This window comes from Ambystoma mexicanum, chromosome 11, assembly GCF_040938575.1.
Source record: "Ambystoma mexicanum isolate Mex_15411 chromosome 11, UKY_AmexF1_1, whole genome shotgun sequence".
Lineage (NCBI taxonomy): Eukaryota > Metazoa > Chordata > Amphibia > Caudata > Ambystomatidae > Ambystoma > Ambystoma mexicanum.
In genome coordinates this window covers 1,408,160,436-1,408,186,147 of record NC_090934.1, presented here as the reverse complement: position 1 = coordinate 1,408,186,147, position 25,712 = coordinate 1,408,160,436, and the positions used below count along the sequence as shown (strand labels likewise).

The 25,712-nt window shown below is 45.9% G+C and overlaps 1 protein-coding gene across 1 annotated transcript in view; it reads left to right on the top strand.

The window, feature by feature from the left end:
• Positions 1 to 23,787, top strand: part of SYNM (synemin) — a 103,646-nt gene extending 79,859 nt beyond the window's left edge. Inside the window, exons 3-4 of the mRNA XM_069625052.1 lie at positions 5,833 to 5,906; positions 14,786 to 23,787. Coding sequence (XP_069481153.1) covers positions 5,833 to 5,906; positions 14,786 to 18,978 — 4,267 coding nt within the window. The 3' untranslated portion in view covers positions 18,979 to 23,787. The remainder of the gene's footprint in view (positions 1 to 5,832; positions 5,907 to 14,785) is intronic.
• The last annotated feature ends 1,925 nt before the right edge of the window (positions 23,788 to 25,712 follow it).

Here is a 25,712-nt window from a genome sequence, read left to right as displayed (position 1 = left end):
GCCATTTATGCTTATCAACCATCCCGGGATTATTGCGCTATGTGATAGCAACATCTCTGTTCTTGTAATGGGTTGTTTAGGACACCCTCTGCAACTCTGACCTGATCCCCCTTGATGGGAAGTGATACAAACGTTTAGAGTGGAAGATCTTCCTTTTTTTTAAAGTTTCATGCAGTTTTATCTACAGATCCAACGTTAAAAACCCAACAAAAATGTCCTTTTCAATAGAAAGTTTGACGTAACCATACCTACAGAAGCACTATCGCGGCTTCTGCTATATACATTAATATGTTTTACTCCAAAAGGATGGGCGGTAAAGCGAAATCTTAGAAAACACCTGGTCCTCTTCCCTCGCCTCTCTGCTCCATCTGCTGGTATTGCATTTGGAGGGGATGACGGCACGTATGCAGAAACAATGACATTCGAAAAGGACATCATTTCATTACAAAGCCCTTCCAAAACTCTATAATAGGTGGACATGCCCAGAGCCTGATTTAGAGAATTTGAATTGGATGATGCAGTTCAAGGGTGAATGGGAGCACATTTTGGGCTCTCACATATATAGTCGTATATTTTTAGCCCAATCGCTTCATATCCGTGGGTAAGCTTACCAATGGTTTCAGGGGTATCTAGCCAATTAATCTAAACCCATTCCATCTAATACCATTCCATTGAAATGTTTCCATCTAAAAAATGTCCATCTAATGCATGTTTTTGGGGGGTAAAGGCTTAATTTTTATTCAGGTGCATTTTAAAGGGTAAAAAACAGGGGTTTGGGGGGACCCCCCCAAAAAAACAAAAAAGAAAATGACCATAAACCATTTCAGGGATGTCTTTCCGGTAGAGGAAAGGTTACCCCATGACTTCATGTCACAGGGGACACAATATTCCAGTCCCGGGCTTTCATTTCTCCATCAATTGCATTATCTGAGCTGTTGTCTTAGACCATTTCAACTACATAAAATGCACTAAAAGTATAAATAAAGTAAAAGCAAAGCCCAGAACTGGAGCCGGATGGGCTCGGTTAAATGGACTTATCTGGTAACCCACAACATCTAATATTTGTATTTTACCTGCCAACATTACATCGACTTTTCTTCACCTAGACGGTTTCTTCTTCCCAGGTTTTGAGGGACTTGAAATGCAAATTTAATTTCAAATCCCAAAATCTCATTTAAATGATTTCATTCCATAGTTTCGGACATGGTTAGTTAATAGTGATTGTTTGCATCTCATTTTACTATGTCCCCCCTTTCCAAGGTAGCAGACAACATCAGGGAATTTAAATGGAATGAGGTAGACATTTGTGATGTAATATACTCTGAAAGCTACTTTGTGGCTTTGCTCTCATTGTCAGAGGCTGCCTAGCAAAACATTTCACCTCCTCCGCCTTTATTTATTTATTTATTCATACCAAAACGTATAAAGCGCATGGTCGCCCAGGGCATCATGGTGCTACCAAACAAGTAAAAGGGCAGCTAGAACAGATAGGTCTTCAGGGATCTTCTAAAGGCCAAATGGTCATCCATCCTCCGAAGGGAGGGAATTCCACAGAATGGCACCAGCCACCGAGAAGGCCCGACCGCCAAGCAGGGACAATCTGATAGGGGAACATCTAGCTGAAAAGCTTCGGCAGAGCGAAGAGAACAGCGAGGTGCATAAAACCGGAATTTAGCTGGTAAATAGGCTGCCCCCTCCCATGGAAGGTGCAAAAGACCACGCAGAGTGACTTAAACTGCACTATTTTCCCCACTGGTAACCAGTGGAGGCGGCACAGCACTGGAGAGATGTGGGCCCTGCATGAAGTAGATGTAGCGACCTGGGCCGCAGAGTTTTGTAAAATGTGTAGGTGCCGATTCAGATAGGCTGGCTGAGCCAGAAACATTGCATTGCAGTAGTCTAGGGATGATAGAACTAATGAGGAGACCACCGGTGCCCGGATTTGAAGGAGTAGAAACTGCAGGACTTTACGCAGTATCTTAAGCTTAAGATGCCCGCCTGACATTAGGAACTGGGAGGGGGTAGAGACCCAGCGAGGAAGGCCATAAGAGGGGAGATCAGAAGGCGGCAGCATCAGGAGGACCCACATCCAATAGCTCTGTCTTCTCCCTGTTCAGTTTCAGCCAATCAGAAGACATCCACTCCCCCACAGCCTCCAAGCATATGCTAAGCTTGACAGCCGTATCCGGTACCGCCTAATCCAGGCGAACCAGGATCTGGGTGTCATCAGCATAGGCATTGCAAGTGAAGCTGTGGGAGGTGATGGGCATCGTCAATGGCTCAACATAGACGGTGAGCAAAACGGGTGTTGTCGGAGCCTTGAGGGACCTCACAGAAAAGTGCAGTAGTAGCAGAACGGAACGGTGGTAGAGAAAGAGATTGGGACCGGTCCAATAGAAAAGAAGAGAACTGGGCCAGTACAACCCTAGAGAGTCCAGCCCCTGCAAGGCAACTGAGCCGGACGGCATAATCGATGGTATCAAAGGCGGCCGACAGATTAAGCAGAATTACTGCCCCTGTCATGCAGTTGAGCAAGATTGTCCACCACTGAGCCCAGGACCCCTTTGTACCGTGGCTTGGCCAAAACCCAGATTGAGAAAGGTGAAAAAAAGAGGATTTCTCTAGAAATATGGTCAGAAGAGGACAAACCAGAGATTCAAGCACCTTCATTAAAAGGGTAATAGGGTAATGGGTCGATAGTTAGCCAGCACCGAGGACTCAAGAGTGGCTTTTTTCAGTAAGGGAATCACCAGAGCGTGCTTAATTAAAGTAGGAATAAAGCCAGTTTTAAGTGAGTTGTTGACTGCTTCTGCCACTGTTGGGAAGCTGGGGCGATTGTATAGGCTCTCAAGAGGTTTAGGGTGAGGCAGAGGCCTCGAAGTGTGCTGTAGATGCTTGGGCTGGCTATACGGGGAGGGGGTGTTGCTGAAAGCCGCACCAAGAGCAATTAGTGCATGTGTGGGTATAGGGTGTATTCGGTGTGACACGCCATCTTTGAAATAGCAGCCATATTGAAGTGAAGGCCTAACGCTGCACTGCGCCCAGGGAGGTAGGCCCAGGCCATGAACGTGCCATGAACGTGGAGCTATGTGTGTGCATGCAAGAATAGGTTGTAACACGGGCACAGGTGAGAAAGGCCAGACCCGTAGAGATTCATAAATCATCCATTGTCTCATACTGCCAGCATTCGTATCCTAGGAGGAATGTGCCCGGCAAGGCCATGAGGGGGCTGAGGGCTCCCTAAGAAAAGTTATCTCACAAGGAGGAGGGCACGAGACTCCGACCTTTCCCAGTCCCAGTCTTAAAATATAGTGTTCAGATGCCCTTGCCCTAAGACCCCTGCATTCCAAGGTGCCAGCCAGTTCCAGACCACCGACCATGAAACTGTTAGATCATCAATCACTCAGAAAATAACAGAAAGCAGGAACGACTGCCCCCACTATTAAGTCATGTGATTTGTGCAGCGAGGTGCCGGGAGGAGCAAAGCAACAAACCTAACAACCAGGGTGGGGACCTTTGGAAGAGCGCAGATGTGTCTGGAATCGAGCTAGGGTTGCAGTTCATAGTGACCTCAAAAGTATCCTCCTAGCCCATGTCTGCAATACCAGTTGCTCATTATGGTAGCGATAGGGAATGCATTGTTTTTCTGCTCACATTTAACTGTAGCCTCGCACCCGATGATGCACCAGGAGGAGCCCACGTGGAAGAAGACGGGCAGAAGAGGCTGGGACAAATGGCCTGGCATCCTTTATGGAGCAGAAGCCTATGTATTGGGTCACACCAACCAGCCGTTCAGATTTGTAGCCTATGTAACATGTCACTCATGACGCTGTGTGCCCTTTTAGCATGGGGCTTGTCCTGATTTTGGCAGAGTGTTCCGTGGCAGCAGAGTTCTGTGCTGGCGCATCTTATCTTTTTGTGGCGCATCTTATCTTTTTGTGGAAATAAAACCTGGTCTCCTTGCAAGAGGTGTGATGGGCCTTTTTCCCTATGGGGTTGTATTTTTTCTGGTGTGAACATTGAGGGGTTTCTCTACACCTCCAACGGGCAATTTCATCAGTCACTTCCTCTAAGACCCACAAGAGAATAGCATTGGTTGGGGAATAAGATTTCAGTCTCCGAGCAGCCAACACAATGAGCATCCTTATGGGTCCGGCAATAACCGTGGGGGTTCTACCGGCGGGTTGCCACCGGACCTGTAAAAATGTACCGTGCTTGACTTCTGGTGCCACAGGCTCATTACGAGTCCGGCGGCCAGGAAGTCATACGCCGGTAAATTTGTAAACCCCATTCCCATAGGGGAGTGGGGACATGGAAACACCAGCACTGTTGCTAACGGTGTCAGTGTTTCTGTGACGGTTTGCCTACCGTGACCGCTGCGCCCGGCAGGATCAGACCTGTCGGACATAGCAGCTCCGGCAGGCAAATGCGCAGTTTACCTGTCCGGAAACAAGGGTGCGGGTGAGCTTACCGGCACCTTTGTTTCCAGACTGGCAAATATTTCATGAGGCCCAATGTCCTTAGGAGAAAAATTGGGAAACACATCCCAGATTGTTCTAGGGGAGAACCCCATTGTCACGGTGGAGTGCAGGGGGAAAATAAGACTGGGAGGCCTGGATGGTATTGCGAATGTCAGTGTTTTTATGAAAAAAGAAAAGTGAGAGAGAGTCGCACAGAGATTGCGACGCAGGAGCCCCTTCAGAGGAAACGGAGGAGAGAGAGCGAACCAGTTTAGATAACTCCCGTGGTTGCTTAAGAGATGTTTCCACTTGTAGGGAATAGAAGGCACACTTTTCACCTCTAAAAAGGTTTTATGCTAGAGGCAAGTAGTATGTTTGAAAGTTTGCCTGGCTATTTGACAATAATTATTGCACCAAGTGCGCTCAGCCCTCCGTCGTGAAATGCATAAGGCTCGAAGGTGGTTGTTAAACCATGGTTTAGATTTTTCTCCCCTGATATTCTGTGTTTTGAGAGGGGCAACCCAGTCGGCCGTAAAGGCAAAGGCCTGTTGCAGTGTGCTCAGACCAAGGCGGAAGCAGTCGGCACATGAGCTTTGCACAAGGGTCATTAATGATTCTGTTATGGGCCAGCCGCTTACCACCGTCTCGGGAAGCCGTGGCAGTAGCCTGATACCAGGAAAATTATATGAGAAAGTGGTCTGACCAACAAATTGGCATAATTGAGTGAAGGTAGATAGCTGCACTGGGAGTAAAAATCAAGTCATGGGTGTATCCCCTCACCTGCTTGGGGCCTATGAGCAATCTCGGGAGGATTGATCAGGGGCAACGTGCTCGCCTTTGAAGCAAGGTGACGACACGGAGCAACACGGTTCGTTCCCTGTGTCCGCGCTTAGAAACCTCTGAGTATTAAGCGCGTTATAAATAACCTATCATATCATATTATAATCGGGAGAGAGCCAGCTCCTCCATAAATCAAGTAACTGCAGCATCTGTTATATCGTTAACTTTTACATTAAAATCTCCTACTGTCCACAAGTTGCCATAGCAGAGTTGAAGCTAAGTCAACCTTAATGTTGTCTTCCTCAAACTTGGTCAGCGAAGCACCTCTTGTACAAAGTCTCAAAGTCCCTTCTGTCGTGTAAGTACATATTTCATTTGTGTCAAGCTCAAATCACCCAAGCTTTAAAATTTGTCAGAGAATGTTATGTTTTATTTGGGACACTCGAGGGGACGACATGTCTATTAGAAAGAATACGAAGCTAAGATTGAAGAGCCATTGCTTGGAGCTGAAAGGGGAAATGCATTTGACAAGATATGCGAGGTAATTCTCATGTTAAGTATGTTTCTTAAATGTTCCTTCCTTTTGTGACAGTGCCCTGCTGGAAGGGGAAAACAACCAGGAGATGTTCACGTGGACAGAAGAACAAATAAGAAAAATACCACACGGTAGGACTATTATTTCGTATAACCAACTATCAGCAACAGGTGATTTGAAATTAAATTTGAAATTCAAAACGAAATGAAACCACACAAAAAACCTCAATACATGATTGGCAGTATTTGCTTTGAGTCATCAACAATTAATTTATTTTTGGATAATGTCATGCGAGGAGGGTGTGCGAACATTGGAGCATATTCTAGAACAGAAAACGTCAGCTTTTTTTAGAACTGCCGTTGTATAGTATTGGCTTTTTTTTGTCTTGGAATCAATGGCATCAAGCAGGGACCTGGAACCGGCACTTCCGCGTGACTGAACATAGAAGAAGGACAACTCCCTGCCCAACACTGTTATGGAAACACACAACCCAGGGCAAGTAAGGCTGGATGGGGGCGTGGGTGATTTTCTAGGTGAAAAAAACTATCTACTGCCATGTGGGAATTACATACATGCCAACATTTTGACACGCCTGGGAGGGAGATGTCTGCAGAGAAATCGGGAGACAAAAATTTCCCCATAGGAATGCATTGGGGAAATAATTATTTTAGGTGGGAGAACGTGAAAAATAGCAGCATTTTTCACTAAAATAATCGCTCTCACCTAAATTGGGAGGGTTGGGATGTATGGAATTATAGCCTGCCACAACAGTTTATTTTTTAAACTACAGTTTAGGTGGGGTTACTACATAATTCAGAAGCCCCAAGCCCCAGAGAATATTTGCAGGTCGCCCGAAGTTTCCTACCAGTGCAACTAGAGGGTTTGACATGATTCAACTAGCCACTCGTTTTTTTTTATATAAACAAGGCACCCACAAAGCAAAAATAGGAGATAACATTGTGTGACAAAAAATACCGGTGGGATTGTGTGAGGAAGAAGCAGGAAAAGGAATGAGAAACTGGGCGGGGTTTCTCATGCAGCAGCTCATCAGGTCTTCCCAGAGAAGCCCTCCAGCCAAAACCAAAGCAAAGGAATCAGGTGACCTCCACCAAAGCCGGAGGTCGGAACAAAGCGGATCCTGCCCTACAGGGCCGGCCTTAACTAGGGAAGCACCCAGGGAGAGTCAACAAAATTTGGCGACCCGGATCCGGGTGGAGGATGGGGGAATGTTTGGTTGCTGTATTTGCTTAACTTACCCGCTTCTGTGGAGAGTTAAGCACTCAAATAAAGCTCGGCCGTCAAACCATCATGAGCTGCTGCCCCATGCTGGTTTGAAAGCTCAGCTTTATTGTAATAAAAAGCACCTGGCTCTCCTGCTGGCGAGCGGGCGACCTTCAATTAAAATAGGGTGCCTGCCACACCGTCACCCACCACGCCGGCTTGGGGGAGCCCTTGAAAGACTCCCACAAGCTGGCGTGGCAGGTTGGCTAATGTGCTCGCCCGGACGGCCCTGCTATAAGGCCGGCCGGAAGTCATAGCTCTCAACTCACCCGCTTTTGGCGGGTGTCACCCGCCTTGCAAAGGGCTGACTCACCCACCAAGCCTCCTGCACGCCCATTAATTCCAATGGGCGTCTCACCCGCCAAAAACAAAATCGGGTGATTTCACCCGCCTTTGCGAGACAAATGGTTGAGAGCTATGGGAAGTGCAGTGTCCATACGGGCAGCTTAGCAGGCCAGTGCAGGCCAATTTTCGAGGCCATTGTGAGCACTGTACAACTGGTGGTTTTATAAAAATGTTTACAATCCATTGTGAGCTTAATTGTACCATTTGCCTAAACCAATGTGTGTGCTACTATCCTACAGTTTGGCGAGAAAGGACTGGAGAATGTCAGGAACTGCGATTTTTGAACGTGTGGCACTTTTTTCGGCTGTCTGGGGCTATTTTTTTCACACCCAGACCCTGCTTAGACTCTCCAGAGGCTTGTTGTTGCCATTCAGAAACATGGCAGCCAAATTAAAGGAGCTGGACCGATTGGTCAAATCAATCAATGCCAGAGCTCTGACGTATCCACCCCACAGACAAGAGCATTGAAAGTAAACACCAGATATTTCTCAAATGTCGTAGGGGTGTTGCTAGGTCTGGAAAAGACCTGAGGTTACGCTAATGTCGGAACTGTCGGGAATGGGGGCTAACTAGCCTTTTGGTTATAGCTCCTGAGATTCTATCTGGGGCCACAAACAAAAGACCAGGGGCTTTAGCCCCCTTACACTCCCCCCCACCCCCCCCAGCAACGCCCCTGCCTGCAGATTTCCTTTTCAATGTGTAGTGGTTCCCGCTGGAGATGTTTCTCTTGAAAATGTCTCCAAAGGCAGAACGCAGCGGCTGCCATATTTATTACGGTTATACTTCTACTTCCTGGCACTCATTAGAGCTTCCTGTGGGCGAGGTTAGTGCCGGGTTGAAGGAGACTAGCCATTGCTTCACATTAAATCGTACGTTTATGATAAATCGGCACTGACAGGTCATGTCACATGACAAAAGATAATTGTCTCCTGCTTGGAGTGTCACAAATATATGATTTCAAACACGGGGATCTTTTTGCTGTCATAGACAAGTACAGGCAAAGACAATAGTTTGGCTTTTGCGTGGTGAACATGTTTTGAACCCGTTATTGGCATCATATAGACAGGTACTTATCATATTTGCCATCTCATATCAACATATGCCGGGCACTCACTCCATTTGCCTAGTATTCCCGTTATATGCATTTACTTATTTTCTCCGTCTTTTTCAGTTTTCTATTTTGGACATGTGTATGGTGTAATAATAATAATAATAATAATAATAATAATTTGGCACTTATATAGCGCTACGAACCCTCAGGTATCTGAGCGCTGCTTATTATTACCCACGGTGTGTGGTGCTCATTTATCGACCTCGGAAGGATGAAAGGCTGAGTTTGGCCCCGCCGGGATTCGAACCTGCGTTAGCAGACTCTGCACCGATGTCAAAGCGAGCGCTCTACTCGCTGTGCCACTTGACCGGTGTAAGATGGCATGAAAGCCTTATGGCCCAGTAAGGTGGCATAGGGAGGGCGAGTTTATATGTGTAGACTTGAGATAAGAGCCAGGATTTCACAGTGGAGGATGAGGTTGAAGATGCCCCTGATATGTGTGGGCAGAGGATTCTTGCTGCATAGCTCCATTAACTGTATGCCCTTTGGAAAGCTTAGAGTTCACTGCATGCACATGAATGTCAACAGCATGTGAGCCTAGGATGTTCCATAAAGGGGGGATGTTTATGTTATGTAGCAGCATGGCTTTAAGTGGGCAGAGGCTAGCCAGGTCGAAACCCGGCAGGCTCAGAAATATGGTTCCGATGTGGGGCCCTGCAGGGGCTCACTAATGTCCACTGGCAGCCTCGACCACTAGAGGACAAGCCGTTTTTTCTAAAGCCTGAAGCTCTCGCTCATGTTCATCTGCAGAAGGGGAGAACCAAACCTTCCCCTTGCCATGGATTTGTTCCGTCCTTTTCTTGAGTCCTGTAGCTGGTGGCAGCACTTCCCATACCAACAGAAAGTAATTCAAACAGGCCCTGCGGCCTGTCTACAGAGGCTAACAAAGGAGACAGGAGACCCCAACAATCTTTCATATGCAACTGTGTCCACCTTATGCCAGCTACCACCCTCAGTATCGATTGACAGTGAAATGTCATGCCTGAGACTGCGTGTTTACAGAAGTTACCCCTGCAGGGGGACCCCATTCAGAAGGTATGAGCATGTGGTTTGACAGGGCCAGAAAGTCTGGTCTTGCTACAGCTTTAAGGGAGACCTGCCGCTTTAATCAGGAACCACAGAGAACTCCATTAACCAGACGGACCTGTTGATCCATAACAGACAGGAAGATGGGTGGGACGTAGCATTACATGTTTTCACCCCATTATCTTTTCTGTTGCACTTCACGCATACAGTAGTTGGTTGACTGGGACCCAGGATTGGTTCATTAAGGCAGGCTTAGTGTACACCAATCCCTGCGATCCATTTGGCTTTACTTTAAAAGAGGGCCAAGGCCCTCTTTTGGCAGATCATCTGAAGACTTTGCAAGGAGTAGCAAGAATAACTCATTATTGGATCCTGGCTGAATGTACAGTCTGCCTTACATCTTCTGCCTGTGAAGGAAGGCCAGGACCTCCAAGAGGGAAGCAAGATCCCTCCCCTAAACATCTCCCAGGGAACAGAGGGAGATACTGAATCCAGATAACCCTCAAGCAGCTCCAGAGCCGGTACCCAGCCAGTACACAGTGTGCCCTGCTAGGCGTTGCAGCAAGCTTCCTAGGTCGGAAGTGCCAGAGTGTCTCTGAACCAAACCAAGGATAAGGCAGCTGGTTGCAACACTCTCCTCATCTTTGGTCCATCCACCTTAAAGGATGACAGGAGCCCAGTGAAGAAGCTAGGAGAAGTGCATTGACAAGCATCTATCGACATCCACCTTAAAGGACATTTTCGATCCAGTCGAGATCTTCGAGCTGCAATGGACTGCACTGCTTTTTTATGCTGCAATCGCTAAAGCCGTTTATGAGGCTTCAACCAGTACTTCAGAACCGCCGACCAGCACAACGATTCCTGACCCCAATCTGCCGTGTAGGCCAGCCTGCAGCCATCCGTTCAGCCTCGCTCAAAGAGCTGGTTGTTGCCCGATACCCACAGCTGTCTCCCGTCTTGAGCTCTGTTGCAGAAGCTGAAAAGTGCCCTGAAACCGACTTGACATTGTCAAGCACCAAGAAGCGCTGCAGCACCAGGTACATTGTGGTTCTGTCCCCCTGGTCCTTCTCCGACAGCCCCTAGAGTAATTTAACAACCCATTGTTCCCTTTGTGCAGAAACCAAGTATCCTTGAACTGTTGCGATTATTTACTATACAGACTACCCACCTCTCAGTATCTATAGTGCATCCCTTTTCCTTCTTTGAAACTGCCCGTCCTCTGCATTTCTTTACATGGTGGATTGTATTTCGTAGTGTTGCTAGAACTGTCTGTTGTGATAATAATAAACTAGATATTTGTATATAACCTTGACTTGACTGTCTCTTTTATCACTGGGTAATAATTGTATTTTTGCTGCATTGCAACTAACCAACGATCAATGACCTTTCAGAGCTAAGCCTGCCATTCCGTCCACGTTACCAAAATTGGACAAGGAGGTTTATAATCTGCTTGTGTTTCTAATCTGTTCGGATTCCTTCTGGTGTACTAGAGGTGTGATGCTGATTGATGGTTTAGAAACCGATATTCATGCCCCGGAAGCTGATTTGCCATAGCATCCCTTTAATCAAGAGGTGCCATTGGCCGGTGCAGTCACACACTCATTATATACGATTGCCTATGCATTTTACTCATCTGCTTCCTGCTGCATTGTGAACAGGGCGGTAGGGGAAGAGCAGGGCTGTTGATGCATCCGGCGCCCCAGAACTGCTGCAAGGGCAGAGAGGATGGAAGGTGGGCTGGGTATACGAAGGGTAACACTTCTGCCTGGTCTAGGATCTTGTCAAATTAGTTTGAGAGTCCTATAGTTCTCCTTGTATCTGGTCAAGAGCTTACACTGATTTCCAACACTTGTGGGATACACACGGCTTACACTGTACCATTATTTAAGAAAGGATCTTGCTCGGAGCCCCAGAACTATCGCCCGATAGCCATTCTCAATGCCAACAGCAAGGTTTTTGCGGTCTTGCTGTTGGAGCATCTCTCGAGAGTTGGCAAAAAACCCTTGCAGTAATTGCAAAAGGGCAGATTGGCTTTCGTACGTTTTTGGTAACTTCCTTAAATGGTTTTGTCTTGAAGAGGATTCTGACCCAAGCCTGGTATAAGACATACCAATCTGTCTCTGTGGTACTATTGATATTTCCGCCACATTTGATGCAGCGGATCAAGGCATTTTGTGGGCAAAGTTGGAAAGGTAGGGAATTCCGCAGCAGTTGCTGCGACTAATAATTGGACTCCATAGTTCATCGAAAGTGCAAATAAGATTGGATCAGGCAGGGTCCTTGTCTCACAGTGTTCCGACCTTTAGAGGGGTCAGGCAGGGGTGCTTTTCGCCACCCTGCCTGTTTAACCTCAATATGTCGGACATTGGAGACTTTTTGGACACCGCATCGTTTGCCCCTCCTAAAATATACAACTTAAAACCAATATGGATGGCTTAGGCTGATGATTTTTTGATATTTGATTGCACTGAGATAGGACTGCAGCATCTACCCACTGCTTCTAAAACTATGCCCAGTCTCACTCTCTCACAATCAACATAAACAAAACGGAAATTATACAGTGCACACAAAAAAAATTCAATAGATTCTGTTGGAAAGTAGGTTGTGACTGTTTGGAAAAGGTAGAACGTTTTATTTTCCTGAGATTCCTTTCACAGCGAAATCCCCAAAAGTGTGAGTAAAGGAATGGCTGTCAATTTGTGTAAAACCTCTCTGCAATCAGCTATGTAGTGTAGACACTAGGTTCGGTAAGTTCTCCCTAATTCCAATTTTGATTTTATGAGGGGCACATTGTTCCAAAAATATTTTATGGGATAGAGGCAAAAACAAGGGGGTTTCTGGGAGTTTCTCTACTACCAGCCTATATCCCGGATTAGAGTCTCAACCAGAGTCTATAGGTCACAATCCTTTCACAGAAGAGAAATTTCCACTACATCTCAGTCTTTGTCCAAGGGCAGCCCAGCACCGAAATGCCTGGCAATTCTCTTCTGAACAAGATACCAACAGCAACCTCAGACACGTGTTTCGGCCTGTTGGGCTTGTCAGCGAGGTGGAGCTGTGCCTCTCTAAGAACAGTGAGCAAGGGATCCACGTCTGGATTACCCTCGTAACTTAGGGTGAAAACCCAAAGCTACTTAATATGCAAAAACAAGGGGGTTTCTGGGAGTTTCTCTACTACTGGCCTGGGATAGAGGTTTATGCATCTTGGGTTTTAGATTTTTTAGAACTTTAAGAAGGATTTGTGTGGAGGAGAGCCCTGTGGGTGCCGAGTTTTGTCCCCTTGGTATCTATTAGGTATCAGCTTGGCCTCTCTTCATTAAAATGCAAGGCTCAATGGACATTTGTAGCCTTTCACTATAAGATTTTAAACCCCCTCAATGAATCTCGGTTTTCTGATTTAAAGACTATTATTGATGCGGAGGGCGACAGATTTGTTTTGGAATTTGCTGCACTTTTTCTGATTTGTTAAAGGGCATTGGCCTATCTGACCTCGATCTGCTACCCAATCCTGGAAGGGTGAAGCGAATCCTGTATGAAAAAAATGGGTGTTTACAACGAATAACATGCATGGGTATCTTTGAGGAGATCATAAACCAGCTGGAACCGTGGCTCCTCATCTGGCAATTTACCCTGACAGGAGGATTAGGCGCTGCTTCCTGAGGTTTCAATGGGACTTGATTCCAACAAGAGAAGTTATTGCAAGGTGTGGCTTGGTACAAACAGGGCATGCAGATTGTAGATTCTGTAAAGGAAAAGCTGTATTGAAATCGCTGAAACACCTGATTACAGTTGGTCATGTAGTTCAAGGTAAACGATCAATCCATCTAAAAAGGTTTGCGTGAGGAGGAGACAGTTTGGAGTCAATGGGCCTCATTTAGACCTTGCTGGTCTGGAAACAATGGTGCTGGTAAGCTTACCGGCACCGTTGTTTCCGTACTGGCATATTACAGGCCTGCCTTCCGGAGCTGCCGTGCCGACAGGTCTGACCCTGCCGGGCACAGCGGCCACGGTAGGTAGACTGTTCACGGAAGCACTGTTAGCAATGGTGCTGGTGCTTCCGTGGTCCTCACTCCCATAGAGTCCCATGAGACTGTATGGGAATGGGGACTTACAATTTGCCGGCGCCTGACTTTCCGTGCTGCCGGGGTTGTAATTCCCTGGTGGCAGCGGGAAGTCAGGCACCGGTAAATATTTAGAGGTCTGGCGGCAACCCACCGGTAGCACCGGCACAGTTACCGCCAGACCCGTAATGAGCCCCAGTGTCTTTCAGAAAATATCACCTCAACGGTAATAGCGCAACTGGGTTCCTCGACTCCCTGCAGTTAGAGTTCTCTGAGTCGGTTTAGGAATTTTAGTATAGAAGGTAGGTGCAGTGATTGGAGCTTCTTGTTTTGTATGTATTATTCCTTTTATAATTACGATTTGAACTGTGGTTTTAACAATTGTAATTGATGAATTTCTGAACTGGTGGAATTGTAGAGTGGGAAATATTGTTTCTTGTTTTATCAAATTGTATGGGTTGATTATAATTCCCATTTAAATGTGCTTATGTTATGTGCGTTAAATTGTGACTGATTATATGTAAAAAGTTATTTTATAACTATATAACATTAAATACAATTTAAAAAAGAGAAGGGATGAGCATTTCCTCCAAGGGGCAGTAACATGGCGTCCCTGCTATCTCCCTGCCCTGTATGGCTGCATGTCGGCTCACATGGATTCGCAGAATGAATCCCAGCACTGGTAGACATCAAGCCATGGTCCATTAAGCCTCTGCAAATCCATGTTGTGCTATGTTATCTTACTGCCATAGGTTACGCGTGCCAAAATATAGCACTATTTTGGCAGGTAGGTAACAGAAGAGCCGGTACTAAAAAACAAAGCACTCCAAATAATCCACTGTCTCCTGTCCTGACACCCATGGAGGGCATCCAAACAGTTTTAAAAATGTTTCAGGAAAAGCCTGTTTGGGTTAATGTTCCCCCCAGTGACAGCTTACACAGGTACTTAAATAGCTGTCCATTACAAATGTACAATTCTCTAAAGATCATCCTGACCACTCCATGATTCTCTCACCACTCCCGCCATTGCTACATTAATTTTAAGCATTTCTTACACAACCTTTCCAACACTTATCAAATGTATTTTATGTCTAAAAGCCTGTCTAGAACACCTCATTTGAAATATCTATCTTGTAAAACTTTAAAAGAATTAAGAACTAATAGACTTTCTTGTTGCCCTTTGTAGGTCCTCGAGTTGCTGCATCTGAGAATTCCACAAACTACTCATTCCGACAGGGAGAGAATGCTCGAAGGATCCTCCCGGCCGTCCACAGCAGCACCGACACCAGGCAACAAACACGCCTATCTCAGATCCACAGCACAGTGCCTCGACCGCGCACCAACCTGCAAACCTTTGGGGCTGGAAGCACTGTAAGAAAAGAAGTGCTGGTCTCTGGACACCGCCCACCACCCGCTGTCAGAGAAACAGCATCTTATCAATACAGCATCAGAAGTCAAAAGGAGTCCCAGAACATCTCTGGACATGGCCTTTCAAGACAGATGGAAAACCTTCGACCAGTCCTCCCTAGGGAGCGTGCAGCTGGCTTTTCAGTGCAAGAGTCGAGCAGCACCTTTGAGGGGTCAAGTAAGAATCTACGGCACACCTTGCAAACAGATATCCCTCAGACTACCAAATCGAAATTTGAAGATAATAGGAAACCTAAAAGCTATGAGCTGAGCTGGGAATTGAGAGGGACAAAACAGGTCGAGAGCCAAGAACAGGTTATGTTGAACGAAAAGATGAAAAAAGAAGAGCTCTCCAAAGTTTCAGAACAGAAGTTACCAAAAAAGGAAACTAAAGAGGATAAAGACACAAAAGGGAAGAGAAGTGTTGCCCTCGATGAAAAGCCTGCCAATGAAGAAAGAGGCTACGCGTTTGAGATAAAGAGCAAAAATATTGTTGGGTTGGAAAGAGGAAATGTCACAGAGGAGGGGCTGGTAAATATTGACATTCCGATAAAAGTAATGGCAGTGGGAAGTGTTAATGAAAAGAATGAAAGCGAGACCAGGACACAAAGGGAGAGGAATTTCACTGTGCAGGAGCAAATTAAATCAGAAGGTGGTAACCTTGCACAAGAAGCACTGCGGACAATCGAGATTCCAATACAAGTGATAGGCGTAAGAGAATCCCGCGAGACGGCGAAAAGAGACATTCATCAAACCCTACGGGAAATTAACCTTTTTTCCAATCAAGCGGTTAAAGAGGATTGTTCAGCTGCTGTGAAGAGTGATACTGAATCCAAAGAGCAGATCTGTGGAGTAGAGTCAACCAAGAACCAAACAGAGGAGAAGAGGAATGAAGACCTCAAGACGTACGGGCGTGTTCCTATTAGCGTCCAATTCAGTGGAGAGAAACAAGTATCTCAGAATATCAGCACACAGATAACTGTCGATAACTCTGCAGACTCTGATGCAAGGGAACATGTTGAAAGAGCCGATGAAAGCCCACACTTCAATGAAAGAGAATCTGGCCCAAGCCCAGGGGACGTCAACAGCAGAAAACACAGTTCAAAAACAGGAACATATTGGGCTGAAGAGCTGTCAGAACATGTAACTGTTGCTGATATCCTCAAACATGTTGGCCAGTCTACTGGTCTGAAAATGCCAGATTCCACTTCTCCAGACTCGAAAGTGACATATTCTGAAAGCAAACAACTTGCTGACGACGGAACCTTGACAACCAAGATTATCGTGCAGTCAACGACAGAAGAGGACTTTGACCTGTCCGATGAGGAGGAGCTGGAGCAACTTCTAAATAGTAGCTTGGAAAAAACAACTTTGAAACATCTGAAAGGAATGCAAGCAGAAAGCTTTTTGGAAAATATTCTGCATGGAGGCTTGAAGGGAAAGACGAGCGCGAGGGTTGAGATCACGGAAGAGCCAATGGAATCAGCAACAGAGGAGGCTGGTGAATACTCCGTACCCTTTCAGGTCGAGGAAGCTGATGATGTTTCACCAGGTTTCCAGGGAAAGCATGGCGAAGAAGAGGAAACCGGGCATGTGTCCATGGCAGCCGAAGGATTTACAGACACAGCAAAACCCAGCAAAGACAGGAACCATGTAGAAGACGTAACCGAAGGAGGCGATACAGGCGAGGATATAGAATATATAGTGTCTACTCCAGATGAATTCCCCATGGCTTCTGGTGAGCAGGAAGATTCATTGTATGGACAGATTCACATAGAGGAAGAGTCTAGAGTTCATTATTGGGAAGATGAATTTCCACAGAACTCAAAACATAGGCAAGCATCCACTGAGATGCAAGAGTCTGACAGCGCCAATCAATCGTGCCCCAGAATCAGTAAGGATGTTGATGATGTCAGCACTCACCAGGTGAAAGAGAACATTCAAAAGAGAGAAGCTGCCAATGTGGAACACTTTGTGATCGAAAAAGAAATTAAAATGCCACAGGAGTTCCAAACAACATTAAAAGGGCTCTTTTCCAAAGAAATCAAGGACTCTGAGCATCAACTGAAAGATGCATTGGTTCAGTTGGAAGAAAGCCTACCTGGCATGTTAGGGGTAGAACTGCCAGCATTAAATACACAGGATCACGAAGATGTCAACAACCTAGCCGTTGACATCAAAAAAGTTGAGCAAACCACGGATAATGGGGTGGTTACTATTGTTGCAGAAATCAATGTGTCACAAACCGTTGAGGTTGACAATTTAGATCTGCTCGATAGTGCTAAAAGCAGCCCGAGTGCTATTGAGGAGGCACTATTACAGTCTCTCGAAGAAGATGCTTCGGGAAGTCTTAAGAGCCACAAGAAAGTGAGCTCCAGAAAATCACTTGAGCTAGACGTGTCCCCCTCTAAGAATAATTCCATGCTGTGGTCTTCCGAACAGCTGTACAGCTCATCCAAGATAAATAATGACCTGTTATGTTCCACTGCTGAAGAATCTCTTCAGGAAAGGCATGCTTCCGATCCTCCAGATCCCAGGCGAACAGGAGAGGAGAATAAAATCCAAGTGCCAGCCGACATGAACACATTTGTACGGCATATCACACTGGCCCCCAAAGAAATGGGAACCGCTGAGCATGTGATTTTTGAAGGCCCTATTTCTGAAGCGTTTGAGCTTGGAACAACAGGAAACCATTCCCCAACAGAAGGATCAACAGATATGAGCCGTTCTGTCAGGCATTTTAAATTAAGCCCTATGGAAATTCACACAACAAGGCACTTCATATCTGAGGTGTCCCCGCCTGAGACTCTGGAGTGTAGCGGAGACTTTCCTCTGACAGAAGGGTCAACTGAGACAAGCCAATTTATTAGGCATATTAAACTAAGTCCAAGTGAAGTGTCTTCTGAGCAAATCATCTTAGAAGGGCCAATCTCAGAGGGACAGATACATGGAGGCCTGTCTCCGACAGAAGGGCCAGCTGACATCAGCACGTCCATACGACATATCAAATTAAGATCAAAAGACTTTGAGACAACTCAGCAAATTGTATTTGAAGGACCTATTCAAGTGTCTCCTGAAAACAACGAAGAAAAACTCTCTACAAATGCCAACAGGTCCGAAAAGCATTTCAAACTAAGTCCGACAGACATTCAGATGAGTGAACACATTATTTTCAAAGGGCCACTGTCTCACAATGTAGATAGCAGTGGAACACAAGGCCAGTCTGACGGCGGAATCAGCACGTCGATCAGACATATTGCTCTAGGTTCAACAACGCAATCGGCAGAGAAAATCACATTTGAAGGACCTATTTCTGAACCGTCAGCAGACGGTCGCTCGTTTGTCAGGCACATTAAATTAGTCCCCAAGGACTTCCAAAGCAGTGAGCAAATTATTTTTGAAGGACCCATTTCTGACATGCGTGAAGTCTCCCCTTCCAAAGAGGGATCGACAAGGCACATTATGATCGAGTCAAGAGAAATTCAAGGGAACAAAGAAGTCACTATTCAGAATCCAGTTTCAGAAAGAATCAGGCTAAATGATGCAGAGGATCATCAATTAGATGACTCTACGGAAGCCGGTCGATCAATTAGGCACATTAAACTGGGTCCCACAGAGAAATCATTCACGTTTTCAATGGATGTGACACAGTTTACAACAGACCCTTCTGCAGATGGTGGAACAAAAGAAGCAACAATTGTCTTCCCCAGTGTGAAACTTTCAGAGGAACCCACCACTGAGCAGCCAGGGACAGCAAATGAGGGTGGTCAGAATGACGTTGAAGTTGAAAACGGTGGAGAGATTGTACATGACACAGCTGAGGATTATTTCCAAGCCCAAGGCCAGAGAGTAATTGACATGTCTATGTTTGATAAAACCATACAGCTTCAAAGAATGGTCGACCAAAGATCAATTATTTCCGATGATCAGAAGATTGCTGTTGTGTATCTGGACCACGAGGAGGAATCCTAGTTAGAGAGACATGAAATCATATTGGTAGATACTTTTGAGTTTGAATCTTCCAATGGCGCCACACCTGCCTTGCGACACAGATCCACCACCCGACTGCTGCAGTTTAAGAAAGGTTGCCCACTATTTGGGATCAGTTTCCCATGAATGGTGGATTCTGCTTTGATCATACACCCCTTTCGCAAAGGGTTATGTGTTGGGTGATCCTTTTACCTACTTCTAAGCTCCAGTGTTAGTTGCAGGCGATCACCATCCAGTCTTGAAGAAAATCTGCACGGGTAGGACCCCAGTCGATATTACATGCTTTGCAATGTAGCAACCCTTTTTAAAGAAATATATGAATTGTTGAGTATTTTACTTTCCTTTGGTGTAGACTTTGTAGTGTAGTATTTATTAGCTCCAACCAATCCACATCCTGCATGCTTCTGAAATGTGTTTTCTTTTATCAATTTATTTCGGTAGTTGGGCCAGAAATATATGGAGACAGCCACTAAATCTTTATAATCAAGACAAACGCTGCAAGCTTTGTTGGCGAGATGTGGGAAACCTCTTTGGTTCCGTAATGACCATCTCAGTCAAGTTGTCCATCATGTTATCAGTCGAAACATAAATAACCTTAGACATATAAAGCCTTGATTGGTCTCACCGTAGCATCTCTGAACCCACCCGAACATCACAAGGATGTGCAGCGCGAGGCAGCTCAAACCAAGGCGCTATCATACCTCCATCAGTCAAGGCCATTGTCGCCCAGGCACTCGGATACCACTCATAGTGTCCACAAGAAAAGTGTACTCTGAAGCCTGTTGTTCCGGAAGAGCCTGCTTGGCGCTTGAATCCATCTACACAACCCTCTTCGACCACTGATCTGGAACATATCCAACCACTCAGCCATCCTTGGGTCTTAGTCATCCGGGCACTTCCAACTACAGTGGCCCTCAGCCCAATGTCGCTATCCCCTTCAGTCATTGCGTTTTAGAAACACCTATAATGATAACAGTGTACCAACACATTCAGTAGAACTCTGCAGAGGTTACTAGTTGGTCGTGCCGCTATGTATCGATAAATAAATCAACAAGGGCACAAATGCCCGGGATATGGCTCTTCTTCTAACACCCACCCTGTGCCCATTGGTTTCATTTAAAATTCATTTGCCAGCCTCGTGGGGCAGAAACTTGAGCAACATTGAAGGGACAGGCTCCTGCTCTTTTGCACATGGCACAGTAATATACATGTTTGCTATATCCTAAATGAAAGATGAATTCATTAACTCAGTCTTCAGTAGAGCGACAGGCCTAATCACCAGTTTTAACCCCTTAAGTGCTAAGGGCGAGTATGCTTGTCCTTTTTGCATAGACTTGATAAAAGCTCAGCAGATAGGGGGTTAAAAGGCAAAACAACTAGTGGGAGAAGGGCCCATACCCTGGATATCTGTGTTCAGCCTACGGGGTATCGCTTCAGAACACTGCAGGGCCGATCGACTTGGTCCTTCATCCTTCTGGGGGTGGCGGGGGGGGGTTAAATCAAATACAGTATAATTAGGTAATAATATTGCCTGTAATTATTGTATAGGAGGGGGAGGAATGTGGCATGTAGGGCCAGATAAAACATGATGTTCTTATTAAATACGCTTTGGTTTATGTTATGTTTTCCTTTATACTGTGCACATCACCCGTAGTGGTCTTAAAATGCACAGCATTGTCGCAGTCGAATTGTGACCCCCGCCCATGGTTGCAGCCAGACCGTGGTCTGTGGGCTGAAAAGGAAACGCGGGCCCAGGAGAGCGGGAAAGGGCAAGAGTATGAAAAGTCAGGGAGGCAAAAACGCACAGACGTCACTGACAAAATGGAATTCCTATTATCCGTTGCAACGTCAGATGCAATATACAAATACACATTGCAACGCGCCACAGGGCTTGGATTGCAATAAGAAAAAGAAAGATGGCCGCCTCCTAGGGCCCTCATATGATAGGCATTATCTTGAAGCCTCTTCGGTTTCGGCTTGTACCCAAGCAATAGGATTTTGATTGTAATTTAAGAGTCCGAGAGAACTAATGTTGCCTGCTCTCCTTGTGTGATCTTTTCTAGAGGAGACGGTTGTTGAAAGCGGGAGTTAGAAAACTTGCAGAGAATTAAACCAATGCCTGGAGTTAGGTCTTGGCTAAAAGCAGGTGCACATGGAAACACCTTTTTGGAAACCACTCGTTCCGCTGTTCATATTCTGTCAGGTAACTACTGCGAAATGGCTTATTTCTTTTGATTCAATGTCATTTCGCCGACCCCCTTTTTTCCGATGGTGTTTTGCCGCGGGTGTTTTGCTGAAAAACTTCATCAACATTTTTGTTTAATTATTTTGGGGGGGTTCTCCCCAAGCCTCCATTAATTTACTTTTTTTTTAATTTCCCTTCCCCCAACCCTTTATTTACCCTTTCCACACCCCCAAAAATTTCAATGGGAATTTTCGGGAAAATTCCTGTGGCAAAACACCCGACAGAAAAACGGGTGTCGGCAAAAGGAGGGAATACCATTTTTTTTTATTTGTTGGCCCACGCACTTCTCCCATTTACCGTAGGCGTTCACGACCAGAACTGGGGCCGACATTGATTCGGCCTCTAGCAAAGGTCCAGTTGGTCACTGCCATCCCTTACAGTGGCTCACTGCCGTCCCTTACTTGTGGAGCCCTTCCTTTGGGGGATCCATAATTAGTCACCTCGAACAGTGTTTCTTTGTCGCACCAGCATTTGGACTGTGCAGGGACCCAGCCACTATCTTTCTTAGGATAAAAATAATCACTCAATTTAAAAGACAAAAATCCAGGACAGTGGAGGACAGTGTAGGAAGGGAAAGAGGAAACTCAATCTCATTTGCCAGCCCTTGAGTTGGGTGACAAGAACTATCTCTTATTATCAATATCAAGATGCACGTCTGGGGGTGAAAGTGTGTTCCATTAATGCGCATTGATGTTCTCTAGCTTAATTTAATAACCATTTGATTTTACACCTCACTTCCTTTGTGCCGCCAAATTAAATGTAGCATACCGCTATTCAGCAGTAAATTATCTTTTGTATATTTTTTTAAAGTCTGCTTTTTGGCCATCCCAAGATTTGCTTCAACTTCTCCACCGCCTCAAAGGTTTGGCCGTTCCCGGCCCATGTTGGTCATGACAGGGCACCCACTCACGAGGGTTGTCTTACAAGCCTGTATTTTGGGATCCGTGGCACCCGCAACGTTGGCTGAGTCACTCAGATGGCGTTGGCATGTGCTCGTTGCCATCATAGAGTGGGCATGTGCCGGCTATTTCTGGCCCGCCAAGTCTTTGTAAGAGCTACTTCGGGAGAACAGTTGCCAAACATCGATCGCTCTTTAAAAAAAAGAAAATGTGTCTAGATACATTGAAGGCATCATGTGTACAGAGAGAGAGAGAGGGTGAGAGTGGAAGTGAGGAAGAAGAATTGAAACACAGTTTCAAGTGTGGGTGAAGGTTATACAAAGGAAAAAAGTGCAGGAGTGTTGCCGCAGATTCCAAAGGAGTTTTCCAAGGTCAAATAATGTCGTGTCGTGAAACACAGACTCTAATTTGCAAAATCAAACTCATATTATGAACATTTCCAATTCACCTTTAAGGCTCCATCAAACGCATGTGATTTTGCTGTATAATGTTTTGCTGAGAGCAAGGAAAGGATGAATTCTATTTTGGTGAAACAGCTGCCACCATTTTAAGTTGCAAAAGTGTAATTGTGTGTTTTTGTGATGCCATTGGGTGTCAAATATATTCAAGCAGAACAGGAACCTTCTAGAAGGTCGAATTCTGCAGTGTCAAGACTGAGAGCTTCACTTAGTTTGTATAATGGTTTTCAGCGTGCAAAATGCATTCATGTGTGACCATGAAGGACCAATGGGAGATCGAGGACAGCAGAGTGCAATATGCTCTTTGAGGCCAATACACAGGAAATGGCCATCATAGCCTAATCCTCACCTACTAGCCCACCCAAGGGTGTACAAGTTATCCAAAGGAGAGTGGGCGACAGCGCTAACAACTCCTGCATGGCCAAGTGAGCCACAGTGCCTAGTGAGCAAAGGGTGTTCCGCTAGATCAGAGGTCTTCAACATTTGGCTCTCCAGATGTTTAGGACTACAATTCCCATCAGCCCAATCCAGCGTAATCAGTGGTCAGACACCCTGGGAATTGTAGTCCAAAACATCTGGAGAGCTTCAGGTTGCAGAACCCAGCTGTGGAACGCATAAGTAGAAAAAAATGACCCCACGGGTGGACACTAGTGCAAGTGATATCACAAAGGGTTATTGATATAGATAAGACAACAAAAAAAGTTGGTAATGATGCTCAAAGTTGGCACTTTAATTGTTGGTTGTGCACATACTTTCAGTGTATTATTGAAATGACTTTCTTTATAGTTAAGTGTTTGCAGCATTAGCCACTCGTCACATACACCAAGCATGCAGTGGTGCACGTTTAAAAAAAAGAAACAGCAGAGAATGAATATGGCATTCTGCACGTGGGAGAGTCAGGCTCCAGTTCTATTACATAAATAATATATTATAAATTATAGGCCATCATGGGATACACTTCTGAAACAGAGGACTTTTGGGGGGTGGGGTGGGGGTGAGGGACAGGGACAGAAGGTTTTTGTCTGCCACAAGAAAATGCACTCATGTTCTAAAAAATAAGTACAAGATGATTCATAGACAACCCTAAAATGGGAATCATTTCTGTTTTTCTGAGTCGTGTAATTTGATTTGTTGAGATTTCTCTGCATCATTGCCACTATTCAGTATTAAAATGACAGTATGCTACAGATTTCTGGCTCATATGTATTTATTGCATTTTCTAAAAATGTCAATCGCTGTTATACGCCAGGGTCCTGAATGTGCCGTGTGTTTATTGTCATCCATGAAAGTGCATCACTCCCCTGGTCATCATTACGGTCAGGGCTCTCTGCGTGGCGCTCCCTCTTACCGCGGGAGAGCCGCTGCTCCTCTCTTCACCGGGTCGCTACTGACCAGGGCCGGCCATAGGGCAGGGCCGCCCGAGCGACTGCCCGGGGCGCCCTGTCATTAGCCCCAACACGCCAGCTCTGGGGAGTCTTTCAATGGCTCCCCGGAGCTGGCACGGTGGGAGAAGGCACACAGGCGCCCTATCGAAATTAAATGCTGTCTTGGAGCAGAGCACATTTAATAACAATAGGGGGTCTGCCGTGCCTGTTGAAAAATGTGGTGCCCCCCTACCTACTCCCGCATTGCCGGGGGCTCACAGGTGGACGGGAAGGGCGCCAAATCTTTGTTTTGCTGCCCGGGTCGTGCAGCTTCTAAGGCCATCCCTGCTCCTTACAGACACAGCCAGGCACTCAATCCTCCACGGGAAACCCCCGCTGCTTCATACCTGCAACGTGGGTCACTCCTGCGAGATGAGACCCAGGACCTTGGCTCCACCCTCCCCCGCCACACTGATTCTTTGCTGGGCTGCACCCAGCAGATGCAGTCGGACATGGTGTTTAGAGACAGCCTCTTCCTCACCACTTCCTTGCGTAGCTATGTGCTCCCAGCCAATTCCCTACAACAACCCCAGGACGATTCCTCACCCTCTGTTTTCACCCGCCTTATATTTGTAATCCCGAGGACAGAGCGGAATCTGCTTGGGCCTTTAACTCAGGCTTATAACTCCTGGTAGAATAAAACGTAACTATGACATTGGAATGTTGGTGTGCTACGGTAAACAATGGGTCAGCAGAGAGAGGGCCTTAACCACTGTTACAAAGTTTGATGTTTCTCCCCCAACATTCCTCTTCATTGCTTAGTGTCTCTGTTAACTAACATTCCACCAGAACAATGCTGCCCGCAAGGTTTGAGCACCTTCTCCATCTGTTTTCTATTGTTTCTAAGCTGCTGTTAACCTGTGTTTGTCATTTGGCCATATTTTAATGGCATTACAGCCTTGGGGGAAGGGCCGTGACAGGTGGTATCATCCCGTACCCTTCTTATGACTTTAACTTAGGTCTCACCGATCCAAACAACACCATTGCCTCATCTGTGGAAAACACCATTATCCAACTTGTCTTCAGCCATCGTGTTACCTCAACTCACAATAAAGGTAGAACACTGGATTGGTTGGCGGACCTCAATTGCCCACAACCATCCACCAAAATGCTCCTACCGCATGGTCGGACCATCATTTCATCTCCTTTATTATCCAATTAAATACACCGACCACCCCCACCTCCAACTTCTCCCCACAAGTCCTCACCAGGAACAACCGTAACCTAACGCTCCAAAACCTACGCCCCCTGATCCAGATCATCCTTGACCCAACCATTTTCAAGGACTTGAATACTACTAAGCTAGCGGATCTCTATAACAACACTCTTGAGACCGCTGTGGACAGCATCGCCCCCATCAAACTAGCCGAGGCCAAACTTACTGCCCACCTCAACAAATGGTTCACGCCTGATCTAAAAATCATTTGTAATGCCGAACGAGCAGCAGAAACCATCTGGAGAAAATCACCCAACCCAACCAACAAGGCCCTCTTCACTGCAGCTGCCGCTTCTTACAAATCCGCCATCATTAGTGCAAAAAAAGAAACCTATGATAACCGTATCCATAATGTCAAAACCAAGACTAAAGAGCTCTTTTGCATCCTCAGGGAACTAGAGTCCCCAGCACCACCCTCGGAAACCTGCACTAAAGACACAGTCTGGTGTGCTAACATTCAGAAAGCCCTTGCAG